The sequence below is a fragment of the Salvia miltiorrhiza genome, chromosome 3 (genome assembly GCF_028751815.1).
Source record: "Salvia miltiorrhiza cultivar Shanhuang (shh) chromosome 3, IMPLAD_Smil_shh, whole genome shotgun sequence".
In the NCBI taxonomy this organism is placed as follows: Eukaryota; Viridiplantae; Streptophyta; class Magnoliopsida; order Lamiales; family Lamiaceae; genus Salvia; species Salvia miltiorrhiza.
In genome coordinates this window covers 56739356-56752568 of record NC_080389.1, presented here as the reverse complement: position 1 = coordinate 56752568, position 13213 = coordinate 56739356, and the positions used below count along the sequence as shown (strand labels likewise).

The following is a 13213-nucleotide window of genomic DNA, read 5'->3' as shown; positions in this document are numbered from 1 at the left end:
TCTGACCACTGACCCCCCCACCCACCCACCCCCCACCCCAGCCCCCCAAATTTTTTTTTTTGAAAATCAGTTTTTTTTTTTAAAAAAAAATTGGGGGTGGGGGGTGGGGGTGGGCTAGCAATCAGAAAATCAGTTTTTGAAAAAAAAAATTTGGGGGGTGGGTGGGGGGGGTGGGGCAAGGGTGGGGTGGCGAAACTACCGGATTTATTAAAATGAAATGCATTTTTTGTATAATTTAATGCATTTTTATGTGAAAACTTTATGCATTTTTGTTTGATTTTATATGCATGTGAAATATGCCTATTTTTGGGGGGTGGTAATGGGGAGGGTTGGAGGGTGGTGTGGGCTGGATTGGGGGTGGTATGGGGTGGGGTGGTGAAAATACCAAAACTGGAAAAATTAAATGCATTTTTCTGTTCAAAGTTATGCATTTCATATGAAAACTTTATGCATCTTTGTGTGAAACTATATGCATCTAAAATATATCTATTTTGAGAAAATCTAAAAAAATATATATTTTTTTAATTATTAAATCCGAAAATTACATTCCAATTTTACCCCTCCAGATTTTGCCTTGGAATGCTTGGAAGCTCCTTGCCACGTGTCACCATCTTGATGCGCCACATGTCATAAATGTGTGGTCAAAATTTGGATCTAGGGATCTATTATAAGCATTGAGATCTATATGATCCCATTCCTATATATATATATATATATATATATATGAACATATATGATTTGAAAATACTGATCGTGTTGGCGTTTATTCTTATCAAATTGACACGATAAAGACAATAAAATTTCATGCCATATCGTGTTGTTTTTCAGTTTCAATTTGTTTAACACCATAAAAAAAATTCAAATTACATCATAATTAACTTGCTAACTATCTGATAATTTGCTCATTTTTGTTTCATATATAAAGAGGATCAATATAATAATTCCTCATTTCTTTATGTGATAATTTAAATCGGAGGGGAAACATTTACTTAATTTTATCCGATAACCTATTGGAACATGAAAGCTTGCTAACAACTTGATAATTTTATAAATATAACTTCTGATGACATGATTATGTGTAATAAATGAATTAATTTTTATATATTATTAATAAAAGCTTATGATGTAACTATTCTTAATTAATTGTCTCTAATATTGTACGTAGTGTCGTCATGAGAAAAGCTAATGTTCGTGTCGTTTCAACATTCTTTTTGTTCATGTAAAATTCTTGTTCATCATTTTGTGTTTGTATTGTGTTTGTGTTTTTAGTTTATTGTATCGGTGTACGTTACACCATTGTTAATATACCAATTTGAAATTTTTGTTGTATTTTGAAGTGATATCTTTTACTGCATTCATAAATGATTAACATGGTTTAGTGTGAAAGAGTTCGAAATTTATAATTTATAGGTTAAATATTACTATTCGGCCCATTGTTTGAGTATTTTTTAAGATACTCACTCTAAAGCTAATTACAAAATAAATTCATCGTTTCATTTTTTTCTTATTTGTGGATCGCAAAAATAATTTGGCTATCGATAATTTACATGTTCTGACGAATAGTCATGTTGATACACGTGAAAAAATAAATGAAAATCCGCATAGTTAAAAACGCACTCTGAAAATCAAATAAAGAACACGGTTTAAAGATGGGAGAAAGCGCCTCTCTGTCCCTACACTACAAGAAAATGCGGCTCTAACGACCGAAATTTCGGTCGTTAAAACCCAAAAATCGGTCGTTAATATTTTTAACGACCGTTTTCTTCGGTCGTTGTTTGCATCGTCGCCCGAGTTTTAACGACCGTTTTTTCGGTTGTTAAATTTAACGACCGAAATTTCGGTCGTTAAAAAGAGAAAAAAAATATATATATATATATATAAATAAAAAAATTATTTTTTTTTTATTTTTTTTAAATAACGACCGAAATTTTATTTTTAACGACCGAAAATTCGGTCGTTAAAAATTAATAAAAAAAACATTTTTTTTTCCGAATTTTTTTTTTTTTCTATCTTTGTATCCCACAAGTATTTTTAGTGTATTTCTAATGTATTTTGACCTTAATTGCATACCATTTGACGAACTTCCCAGTAGGTCACCCATCTTACTTGTGCTCTAAGTCAAGCACGCTTAACCTTGAAATTCCTTTCGAGTAGTCACCAATAGAGAACACTCGTATTATTGATATATATAGAACCTATTAATTCATTTAAACTCTAATTCAATATAAAATATCATTAATCATTCATAACCTTATAATATGTCGAGATAATAACTAAGATTTGTGGTGTCGGCGAAACATTGACGATAAATATACGATCGAATTTAAAATAATAAAAAAATAATATTATCGTAATTAAAAAAAAGAAAAGAAAATATGAGTATGAAAAATAACAATCAAATATACAACAAAATCAATATTAAATCAAATAATCAATATTAATAAAATTAATATTTGAAAAATAATTTTATTATTTTAAAATAATAAAATTATTAATATTTTGAAAATAATGAATCAAATAATTTAGAAAATCTAATAAGTCTAATAATTTATTATAATAAGTCTAATAATTTATTATTATTTGCAAATAATATCACATTTTTATTAATAATCAATATTATCTATTTTTATAGAATAATATTATGAAAATAACAATCATTTTCAAAATATTCTTTATAATTTGAAAAAAATAATTAAATAGAAAATTAATAAAAAATAATTAAATATTTATATATATTTATATATAATAAAAAAATAAAAATAAAAATAAATAAAAATAAAAACGAAATTTAAAATTTTTAAAATTGAAAAAATAAAATTAACGACCGATTATTCGGTCGTTAATAAATAAAATAAACAAATAAAAAAATAAAAATAAATAAATAAAATATAAAAAAATAAATAAAAATAATTTTAACGACCGAAAAATTCGGTCTTTAAAAAAAATAATTAAAAAAATATTTTTTTTATTTAAAAAATATTAAAAAAATAAAAAAAATTAAAAAATAATATTAACGACCGAATAATTCGGTCGTTAAAAAAATTATTTTTTTTTAAAAAAATAATTTTTTAATAAAAAAATAAAAATATATATATTAACGACCGAATTTTCGGTCGTTAAAATTAAAAAAATAATTAAAATATAAGAAAATAATATTTACGACCGAAAATTCGGTCGTTAAAAAAAATTAAATATTAAAATATTAAAAAAATAATTAGCTACCGAATTTTCGGTCGTTAAAAAATAAAAATAAATAAAAAATAAAATCGGTCGTTAAACGGTCGTAAATCGGTCGTTAAGGCCGCAAAATTAACGACCGAAATTTTCGGTCGTTAATTTCGGTCGTTAAACGCGTGTTTTCTTGTAGTGCTATAGATGTCGCCAAACGCGGGCATGGCTCGTGATGGAACTGGAGGGAGAAGATCTTCTCCATTAATTTCACTGACATTTCAGAAGATTCTTTCAATGAATCGACCAAGAGAGCGATCTCTTCTTTTCTGATTAAACTCTGAATGTGCACCTTTCTAAGGCTGAGAAGCTCGTTGATGCAGATCTTCCGCATCTGCCGGCAGTAGTCTATGTAGGGGTTGAAGGCAATGTTGTTGTAGTTGTACCACATGGTCTCAGACGCCACGCTCTGCGGTTTGTTGGCGAAGCTGCGATCGAGATCTTTCAGCATCTGTTTTCGGCGACGAGACCATCGCGACAGTGGTCTTGCCGAGCTTGAGGCGCATGATGAGGTCATATTGTTTAGGGAAGGGATCTCCGGTAAGATAAGGAAAAAGGAAAAATAAATAAATAAATATAATTTACAAATAAACCTTCAATTTATTATACTTTACAAAAATTGCTACTCAATTTTGAAATTGATTTTAAATTGGAAGTTGCCTTTTTAATATACTATAGAGTCTCGCTAGCTAGTTTCTTTTCTGATTTTAAGGTTTTTATAGTCGATTGAATTTGCGTGTTTGATTTATTGATACTAATTTTATTTTCAACTTGTGATTCATGATTCATGGTGTTTGTTTCATGTGAATTATCTAATCAATAATTTACATGTTTAGTTTGATTGATGGTGCTTGTTTCTTGTGAATTCTCTAATCAATAGCTAGGTTGCATGTTTAGTTGTTCAGTTTGAGATTTGAATGTGATAACTGTTCAGTTTATTTATAATTGTATGATATACTTTGAGTCCTTTTTATAAGAGATAGTTGGATTATAGAAAACTATTCTTTATGTGCCTTTCAAAATTAGTTTATTTCTTTTAGTCTTGATTGAGATATATAAATTACTAATATACTTTTATATATAGTCCTTCATTAGAAAAGGGTATGAATACCTCTGTGATGTTTCATCGGAGTTGAATTAAATTTATAATTGAATTAATATGTTGAACATTGATTAGCTAAATTTATAATTGAATTAATATGTTGAACATTGATTAGCGTAATTACACTCCCTAGAGTCAATATTTTATTCTTAAGTTTTATCTCATATAGAGTATTTTATTGCTTTTGTTTTACTTTGTCTTTTATCTCATCTTTTAATTGATCGGTCTCTACATTTTGTTTATGCTACGGACAATTGCAACGTTTAATTATGCTATTTTATTATTAGCTAGTATAATAATGATTAGTGCATAAATGAGAGAGTTAAAAGTAATTTGAATTCACAATATCATCACTTGTACAAGCGGGTCCAATATGTTACATGAGCCCAAGAAAATCGAACAAACCAATTCATATATATAAATAATTTTGTTAATAGTGTGTAGTAATATTAGCAAAATTTATTCCCAAGTGAGGCATGCAATAGCAGTCAAAGTAGAGTCATTAAGCAGTAGCGTTGGGAGAGGGAGCAATGGAACTTAGCATCATCTATTCCACAATGATTTGCCACGTCACCTCAAGTATGTATGAGTGGGTTTGAATTGGTCAGCAGTTGACTTTGATCTTCTTGGTATGACCGAAGACCGGTCTTCCCTATTCCATGTAACGTTCACTCGCTTTTGTAAATAATTTCTTCAGTCAAAAACTCTACTATTCTTTCCCTCGGTTTTCCCATTCATTCCAACTTTCAAACCCAACACTTCCTAGTTCCTGCTACTATCATTCTTCACTTTTCCCCTACCATCTATATATATATATATATACTCACACCATACCCTCAACACATATATAACGCCTTCTCCCTCTATATCTCCAAAACCCTTCAGTTTATTTATCTATATATCAAAAACATTGTTTCCTGAGTTGCATGGTTTCAGAAACAAAGCTGCTAAACTTGTCTCCGCCGGTGGGAGGAAGATTAATTCAGCTCAATTTCAACATTCAATGCTTCCATAATAATCACTACATCTCCTCAAAATCCATTGATGTCATCACCTCCCTTTTCCGGGAAAGGAATGGAGAATTTTCCGTCGGATTCGGACCTCAAAAATCTGGTGAGAGAGCTGTCTCAGGGGAAAGAGATGGCTAAGCAGCTTCAAAATCATCTCAATTTGCACTCATCTTCTTCACGTGAGAGTCGCGAATTTTTGCTGCACAGAATTATGTATTCCTACGATCAGGCGCTCTCCATGCTCACGCACAACGACCCTGCTGCTGCTGCTGCTAGTCAAGCACCGCTGCCGCCGCCTGAGTCTCCTCGGCCAGTCGCCGGAAGCCCTCAGAGTGATGACTCTGATCAGGATTTCACTGATCAGACTTCTAGGAAAAGGTTTGTTTCAATCAACTTGATTTATTAAATCCAACACCTAATGCATGTAGTACTATTTATCTCCGTTTTGTAGATAATGACATGCTACAATATGTTATTTATATCTATTCCTATATATATATATATATATATATATATTAGTTTCTATGTATAGGAATATAAATTGTGTAATTAGTTTATAGTTTTTTTAGTGTAATTAGTCTATAACTTTGATACTTACATACTATTTTACGTATGGCGCGTATATATATAATACTGAATGAAAAATATTTTTCTAAAAAATAAAAAATTTAAAGATCGCGCGCGAATGACTCAAACCTATTGATCTTGGGCTAGGTATTGATCTTGGGTTAGGTCTTTAGTTCCTCAAAAAAAAATACCTTAGATCTTTAACATTAAACTTCTGCCATTATACCAACACACAGCGGGATGAAAAGTATTAACACACCAATTAATTTATTAATTTTGTTACATAGTAGTAATAGTGTTTTTTTCTAAATTTTTGGATATTTTTATTTTGTGAAATATGCAGAAAGGCGAGTGACAGGTGGAGTCAAAAGGTAAAAGTGGGGCCAGAAGTGGGGGTTGAAGGACAACTGGATGATGGCTACGGTTGGAGGAAGTACGGCCAGAAAGAAATCCTCGGAGCCAAGCATCCCAGGTACTATATTTAACACTTAATCATTCGCACTTTATTTCATTAATTACTTTATTTAGTAATTACGCCGCCTTTAATTTATTAATTTGTTATTCAATTTTGGAAATAAATTATCTAAACAAAACAATTTGTCCTAGTAACACGATGGAAAGCTCATGTGGCATTACAATATCATTAAATTGACACAATAACATTCGAATAATTATTTTTGTAAATATGTAGCATATATACACGAATCATACATATCCTAACGTACATTTTTTTTGAAAACCAACTAACTTTTACATTTTTGAAGTAACACAATGCCTCTATTTTGTTGAGTAGAGAATTAGTCGCGTGTTATACTAACTATAATAATGAATACATTAACAAGATTTGTTGATCGTTCCCTAATTTTGAATTTTCTTGAAACGTGTAAATGAACAGTAATTAAAAGTTAAATAAGTAGCTGAAGATTCTTTGAAACTTAACTCCCGATCGATTCGTTGTCGTTTAGGCTGTCCGTTTCTTTTGGTTTATGATTATTTTATACTCCTTTTTTAATATAGTTTTCCTTTTACACCAAAAAAGTCCCTTTCAATGAATAATATTAATGTTGAGACTTAAAAATGAATTGTTATTTTAATAGTCAACTCCTCATCAGTTTACCGATTAAAGTTCCATCGCTATCTTCTTAAAAGAAACAGTTAACCGATTTTAACTTATAAATGTTCCTTTTGAAATCAATTTGGCAGTTAAGTATATTGTTATTAATAATTGCTGCATTTCAGTGTTTTGAGATGGACTAGCTATCTGTGATACTAAGAACTTAAGGGATATTAATATACATAAAAACGAATATCACCAAAAGACTAAAAAATAAAAATAAAAATAAATAAAAAGATAATACCCTCGTTTGCATTCTCAACTCGATCGACTACAGATGATCATCACAAGTCCTCCATTCTTTATCTTGTATGTAAATATAATAGTAATAACAGGTGTTAATTCTTCTATGCGCATGCACTCGTATTAAAAATTGAATCCTACTATTTATATCTTCAAAGATTTTATTAGCATTAAAATTAGATCTTAGCTAGCAATAGACGTGTGCATGTGTGCATGAATTCCATTTGAATGCAAGTAAAGTAAAATGGCTGTGATATGGGTGATCATTCCATTTATGCGCAGAAACCGGTAAATTAATTAGGAGACATACAACTATAGTAATTAACAAAATTTTGCGAGATGGACTCGATCTAATTAATATCTTCTAAGTCAGTTCTATTATACTGTATCATAATTTTTCTTATTATACTTAATTTCTCTCACCTATATGTTTTACCTATAAAAACCCCTAGTGGTTGACCTAGTCAATTGAATATGTATTGATTAAATCTATCTGGAATTTGGGTATCATAACACATGCAAGCCCGATGTATAGTATTATCTTCAAACATATAGTAGTATTATATATATAAATTACATCATAACAAACTGTAAAAATTGAGGTAAGATTGACCTCATTCCGTCGTAGGCGATTGAACGGAATTGGTCAAACTCAAGTTGCAAGCGTAGATTATTTCCTTTTAATATTTTAATTTCTAAGAAAATCCATAATTATTTTACGTATTTATTTATTTTGCAGAGGGTACTACAGGTGCACTTATAGACACGCCCACGGGTGTTTGGCTACAAAACAAGTTCAAAGATCAGATGAAGATCCCACAATTTTTGAAATCACGTATAGGAGAAAGCACACGTGCAATCGTGCCACTAATAACCCGCCCGTACCCGACCCGCGAGGTCAAGATCCGAATCCATTAACCCAAAACCCACAAAGCGAACCACCCTTTAATATCCAAACAACCCTTAACCCCCCATTCAATTTCTCTTCATCATCACCCATTAATCCCCAAAATGATAACATTTTCTCGGATCGTAATAATGCTTTGGGAAATTATTATCCGAATCCAACCAATGATTTAAATGCTGATTATGGAGAATTAATTCCTAATTTGCGCCACTCGGATTCCGAACTCAGTCCGATCGTTGCAGCCATGACCAATTCTGCTACGCTCGATGCGGACTTCCCATTTGGACCATCCGGATTCGGGTCGGTTTTCGACTTTGATAACTCGGGGCACTACCCATAGCTATCCATGTCCTTCATTTGTAATTTTTTTATGAGGAAATATAGTTAAAGAAATCTAGCTTTCTTAGGACTAGATATTAAATGTTGGAATATTTAATTTGTTTACAGCAGTTTTGAAGTTTTGTTTGGATTTAGTTAGATTGGTTAAAGCTAGCACAAGTATCGAGTTTTGAGTTTCACTTTCTTGTATTTGTTGTATGATTTACATTAATCCATGATATATTTGTTAAAGAAAGTCTCTATTGTAGCAAAGCTAGAATTAATTTTGGTTTTTGTTAGTTTCTAACAAATAGTAATATTTGTTAGCATGGGCTAACTTTTAATGTCCATTAAAAACTAACGGACAAGCCTAGAAATATAATGTTAAGAAGCCCACTTCTTAAGGGCCCAAAAACAAAAGGTGAATATCAATTGCAAACAGTCTTGGGTTTATAATCTACATAGGCTGCAGAAGTAAGAAAGCAATGGTTCCCTCAAAGAAGAAGAAGAAGAAGAAGCAATATATATATATATGGCCAATGAATTAAAAATGTAGCTTACTACAATTATAAATTGCTCATAACTCTAGAAATTCTAGATTATAATGCTGGACTAGTTCCTGTTGGCTGAGATTCTAGAAATTATATCCCTTGTAGGTTTATGCTCTTAAAAAATCTAGCCAATGCTCAAACATAATTAAAAAAAAAAATCAGGGGTTATAGATTAAACTTTAAATTGGCAAAATTTTATAGAGATCGATTGTCCTTAATTAATGACGAGACAGAAAGTTGAGGTTTTTCTAGAGAGTGAGCCATCTTGATTCTTGAGAATAACTTGGAGTTTAATCCCGTTAGAAAAGTATTTGTATTACAGTGGATAAAACATATGGTTGATAATTTTTGTTTCACACTTTGCCTAATTATTGACATAGTATTATTCAAATTTATGTCACGTCTTTTCATACTATAGTAAGTCTACAGAAGCGGATCAAGAGTTTGCGCGTTTGAAGGTAATGCATGTCTTTGCTCTGATCTAATTAAACTGTGCCGCCTTCACAGATAAGCTAGCAAAGCAATTAAGTTATTGATGGTTGTATAATTTCCTTTGAAGTCGCCCGATAAAAAAATATACTTCATCCGTTCACAAAATGAGTACTTATTTTGAAGGTTGCATGAGTTTTAAAAAATTGATTAAATGTATGTGAGTGGAATAATTAATGTGTCCACTTTTATTGTGAGTGGATTGTATGACGTACAATTACCAAAAAAAAAATGAATACTCATTTGGTGGACGGACCAAAAAAGAAATATGACTCATTTCGTAGACAGATGAAATATTATTTTTCACAAATTTATTTTAATTTTTTGTCATCAATTTACATATCATTTTGTTTTATGGTTTTATAGAGTCCTAGAATTTTGAGATGCTCAAAAATTTATCTTTATCATGCTAATTTTTCAAATGGTATTTAGTTGGATATTATAAATAATTTCTTGAACGTTATATACAAATATAATTTCTTGAATTATTGAGAACTTTTTTGCAAACATTTTAAAAACTATTGAAATTGCAAATAGGCTAAATATGTAATGATATATAAAAAATGGTATTTACCCTAAAATTTTAATATGTACAATATAAACTAGGAGTAAAAAATTGGGACTTAGACAAATAAAATCACGAACTATTTTAAAATTGTAATTTTAATATGACTTTTGTAGTGTGGCGAATTAAATCACCATCTTTTTAATTTTTACAATTTTATCCTCTCATTTTTTCCGGACGCCAGAGTGTTGAATTGGAATTTACGTGTATTAGTAAAGACGACGTCGTTTTTGTGAGGCTTAAATGACGTCATTTTATACAATTTCAATTAAAAATTTCTTTAAATATTTATAAAGGGACTGTATCCTGTATTTTGCACCATAATTTTCAATATTCGGCAATTCATAGAAAACGGCATCGTAACATGAATATTATGTGGTGAACTAATCTACGTAAACTTCAACTCAACAATCCGTCGATCGAAAAATTTGAGGGGACAGAATTGCAAAAATTATAAAGATAGTGATTTACCTCGCCACATTTCAAAAATCATGTTAAAATTAAAATTTAAAATAATTCGTAATTTTATTTGCCAAAATTCCAAAAAAAATCCATATGCATTGCTTTTTTCATAAAGGCCAACTAAACGCACCCTAATCTTTCCCGTACACCCAATTTTAGCAAAGGTTATTTGGAATTTAGTGAAGCCGACGTTAATAATCATTTCATGTTGTCCGTTTATTTCCAAAAGTTAGATTCTTTTACTCTTAATGATGCATTTATAATCGATATTCTTGTATATTTAAATCTGCACATTCTTTTCATATATACTATATATTGAAATATATCAGACACTAGTTTCCTATTAGAATATTTCAAGGTACGTATATTTAAAAAAGAGGAAGAAGATAAACCCACATGCATCACGTTGCAGAAATACGTACTTATTTTTATATGTTAAAATATTACAAGAAACCTAAGCAGAACATACAAAGATCACATTCTAAAAAAAAACATACAAAGATACATGGAAACTTCTTTTCTACATGAACAAAAATTCAAATCAAAAGTAAAATTTAATACGATGAGTTGATTGAAATGAAAAGACGAGAACCTAAAAAACAAATAGTAAGACCAAACCTGGGACCAATAACATTACAATTCCCGAGGCCTCCAATTAATTCAACAATTCTACTAGTATACTCCAAAATAATTACTACTACTCCAAATTTTCCCCTTATATTTATCGCATACTCCAACATGTTTTTCGTTGCAAGTTATCCTCAACAATTCTCATGTAGGCTTTTTTGTCTATACAATATAGTATTAATTTCATATGTTCCGTGTAGGCTAGGCTGTAAATCCTTTAATAAATTAATTTTCCCTTACCATCTAAGCGGTTCAAATTTCAAATTTAAATACGGGTAGAAGAAAGTCGTTGGACAAGAATATCTTTCATTCTTTATATGACAAACAAGAAAGATATTGGATGATATCGACTCCTCATCTTCGCTAGATACAATTTCCTATTAATTAATATATGACTTCTCAACTAACTAAATTTTTGCTTCATTTTCTTTATACATGCACGATAATTTGTTTGTTTGTTTTTGGGAGCTGGGGATTGGTGTATGTTGAGAGAGATAAAATGTAAAAATAGTGCATAATTTATTATGTTAACAAAGCAATAAGTCGTTTTGATATACTACATGCAGAATGAGAGAATGCATAATTCGTGGAGAGAGAGAGAGAGAGAGAGAGAGAGAGAGAAGTAAATGAGGATGCATGGGTGCAATGAGCAATGTGTGCAAGTTGGAGCTTCAAGAAGATGGCTTTCAATGCATACACACGCCTTCTCCGTGCCAACCCTTTGTTGAATACAATTTATTCATTTTCAATTTGTTAAGTGTTAGTATGTTGATTGAGAGAGAGATATAGGTATAGGTGTTGTTTGTTGTTGTGGGCTTGGGTTGTTGTGTGTAGTAATTAATTTTGAAACTAAATAAATGTTGCATGTGAGTGCGTTCTGAATTAATGTTACTAGCTAGCTAGATGCCATCAACTTGTCTATGCTATTTATTTACCCACCCAAGGATTCCTACTTTTCTTTCTTTCTTTCTTTCTTCCACAAAACTCTAACTAAACCAACACACAAAAGAAATACGATTGCAAACATGCACTTAAGATATACGCGCCTACAAATTGGATACTGTATATGACTTTTAAATACGAAATATTTAGATCATTTGCCATAAATTTAGAGGAATTTTCTGTCAATTGTTTTTTTATTTTGTCCAAATAGCATTATTGTTTTCTTAAAGATGTCATTGCCTTATATTCTACCTTACGTTTAATGAAATTCCATTAATTACCTTACATTTTGTTTGACATAATGAGTTTTGATTGAGCATTTACGTTGGTTTTCATTTCAAGAGGTCATATTTAGCGAATAAATAATTATCTTGGTCATCGATCATTTCTTAAATTGTAATTCCGAACGTTTTTTTTTTTATCTCTAATTAGAAAATTAAATGATAATATGATCGAAAATCTAATTAGTCGCTGGCGCCAATAGCCGTCACACGTTGGTGACTATTTTTCTGGCGCTCATTGAATTTTCAGTCAAATGTGTTTGGTGTATATCGTATAAAATATAAATAATTTTTAGTCATTAGATCGGTGAAGATCTACGGAGGATTCATCACTTTGATGAATAAATTCATGATTTAAGATTTGAATCGATGGTGAAATTATAACTTTTTTGAATTCATAATTTTTTTGCAGCGAAATCATGATATTTCATGATGAATTCATAATAGACTGATTATTTTATACATTAAGGTTGCATTCTCTTTAATGGAAAATAGTGGAAAACATATATTTTTACTCTTTTTTCACCATTTTTTTTAGGGTTAATTACGCCAAAAACCATGAACTTTGGACCAATTTCCAAATTTGCCATGAACTTTTTTTTTAATCAAAAATTCCCTAAATTTAGTGTGTTGAATAATTTTTCCATAACTTTCAAGAATCCCCAAATTGAATGCTGACATGGCACCTTTTAAGTGAGATGAAAACTGACGTGGTGTCGCCGGTGATGAATCAAAACGACGTCGTTTTGAGCCCAAACCTCTCTCTCTCTCTCTCTCAGTTGTGGTCGAGCTCGCCGGAATTTTTGC

General features: G+C 30.5%; 1 protein-coding gene across 1 annotated transcript; it reads left to right on the top strand.

The window, feature by feature from the left end:
* The first annotated feature begins 5071 nt into the window (after positions 1 to 5071).
* Positions 5072 to 8745, top strand: LOC131014620 (probable WRKY transcription factor 30). The gene is made up of 3 exons (XM_057942642.1): positions 5072 to 5718; positions 6251 to 6379; positions 8004 to 8745. Exons 1-3 carry the CDS (start codon positions 5375 to 5377, stop codon positions 8509 to 8511), a joined length of 981 nt encoding a protein of 326 aa, XP_057798625.1. The 5' UTR covers positions 5072 to 5374; the 3' UTR covers positions 8512 to 8745.
* The last annotated feature ends 4468 nt before the right edge of the window (positions 8746 to 13213 follow it).

Bases quoted from the DNA above. Each gene is read 5' to 3' on its own strand.
- LOC131014620 (XM_057942642.1), top strand. From the start codon at position 5,375: ATGTCATCACCTCCCTTTTCCGGGAAAGGAATGGAGAATTTTCCGTCG. The intron at 5,719-6,250 runs GTTTGTTTCAAT...TGAAATATGCAG, and splicing joins GATCAGACTTCTAGGAAAAG to AAAGGCGAGTGACAGGTGGA. The intron at 6,380-8,003 runs GTACTATATTTA...TTTATTTTGCAG, and splicing joins CTCGGAGCCAAGCATCCCAG to AGGGTACTACAGGTGCACTT.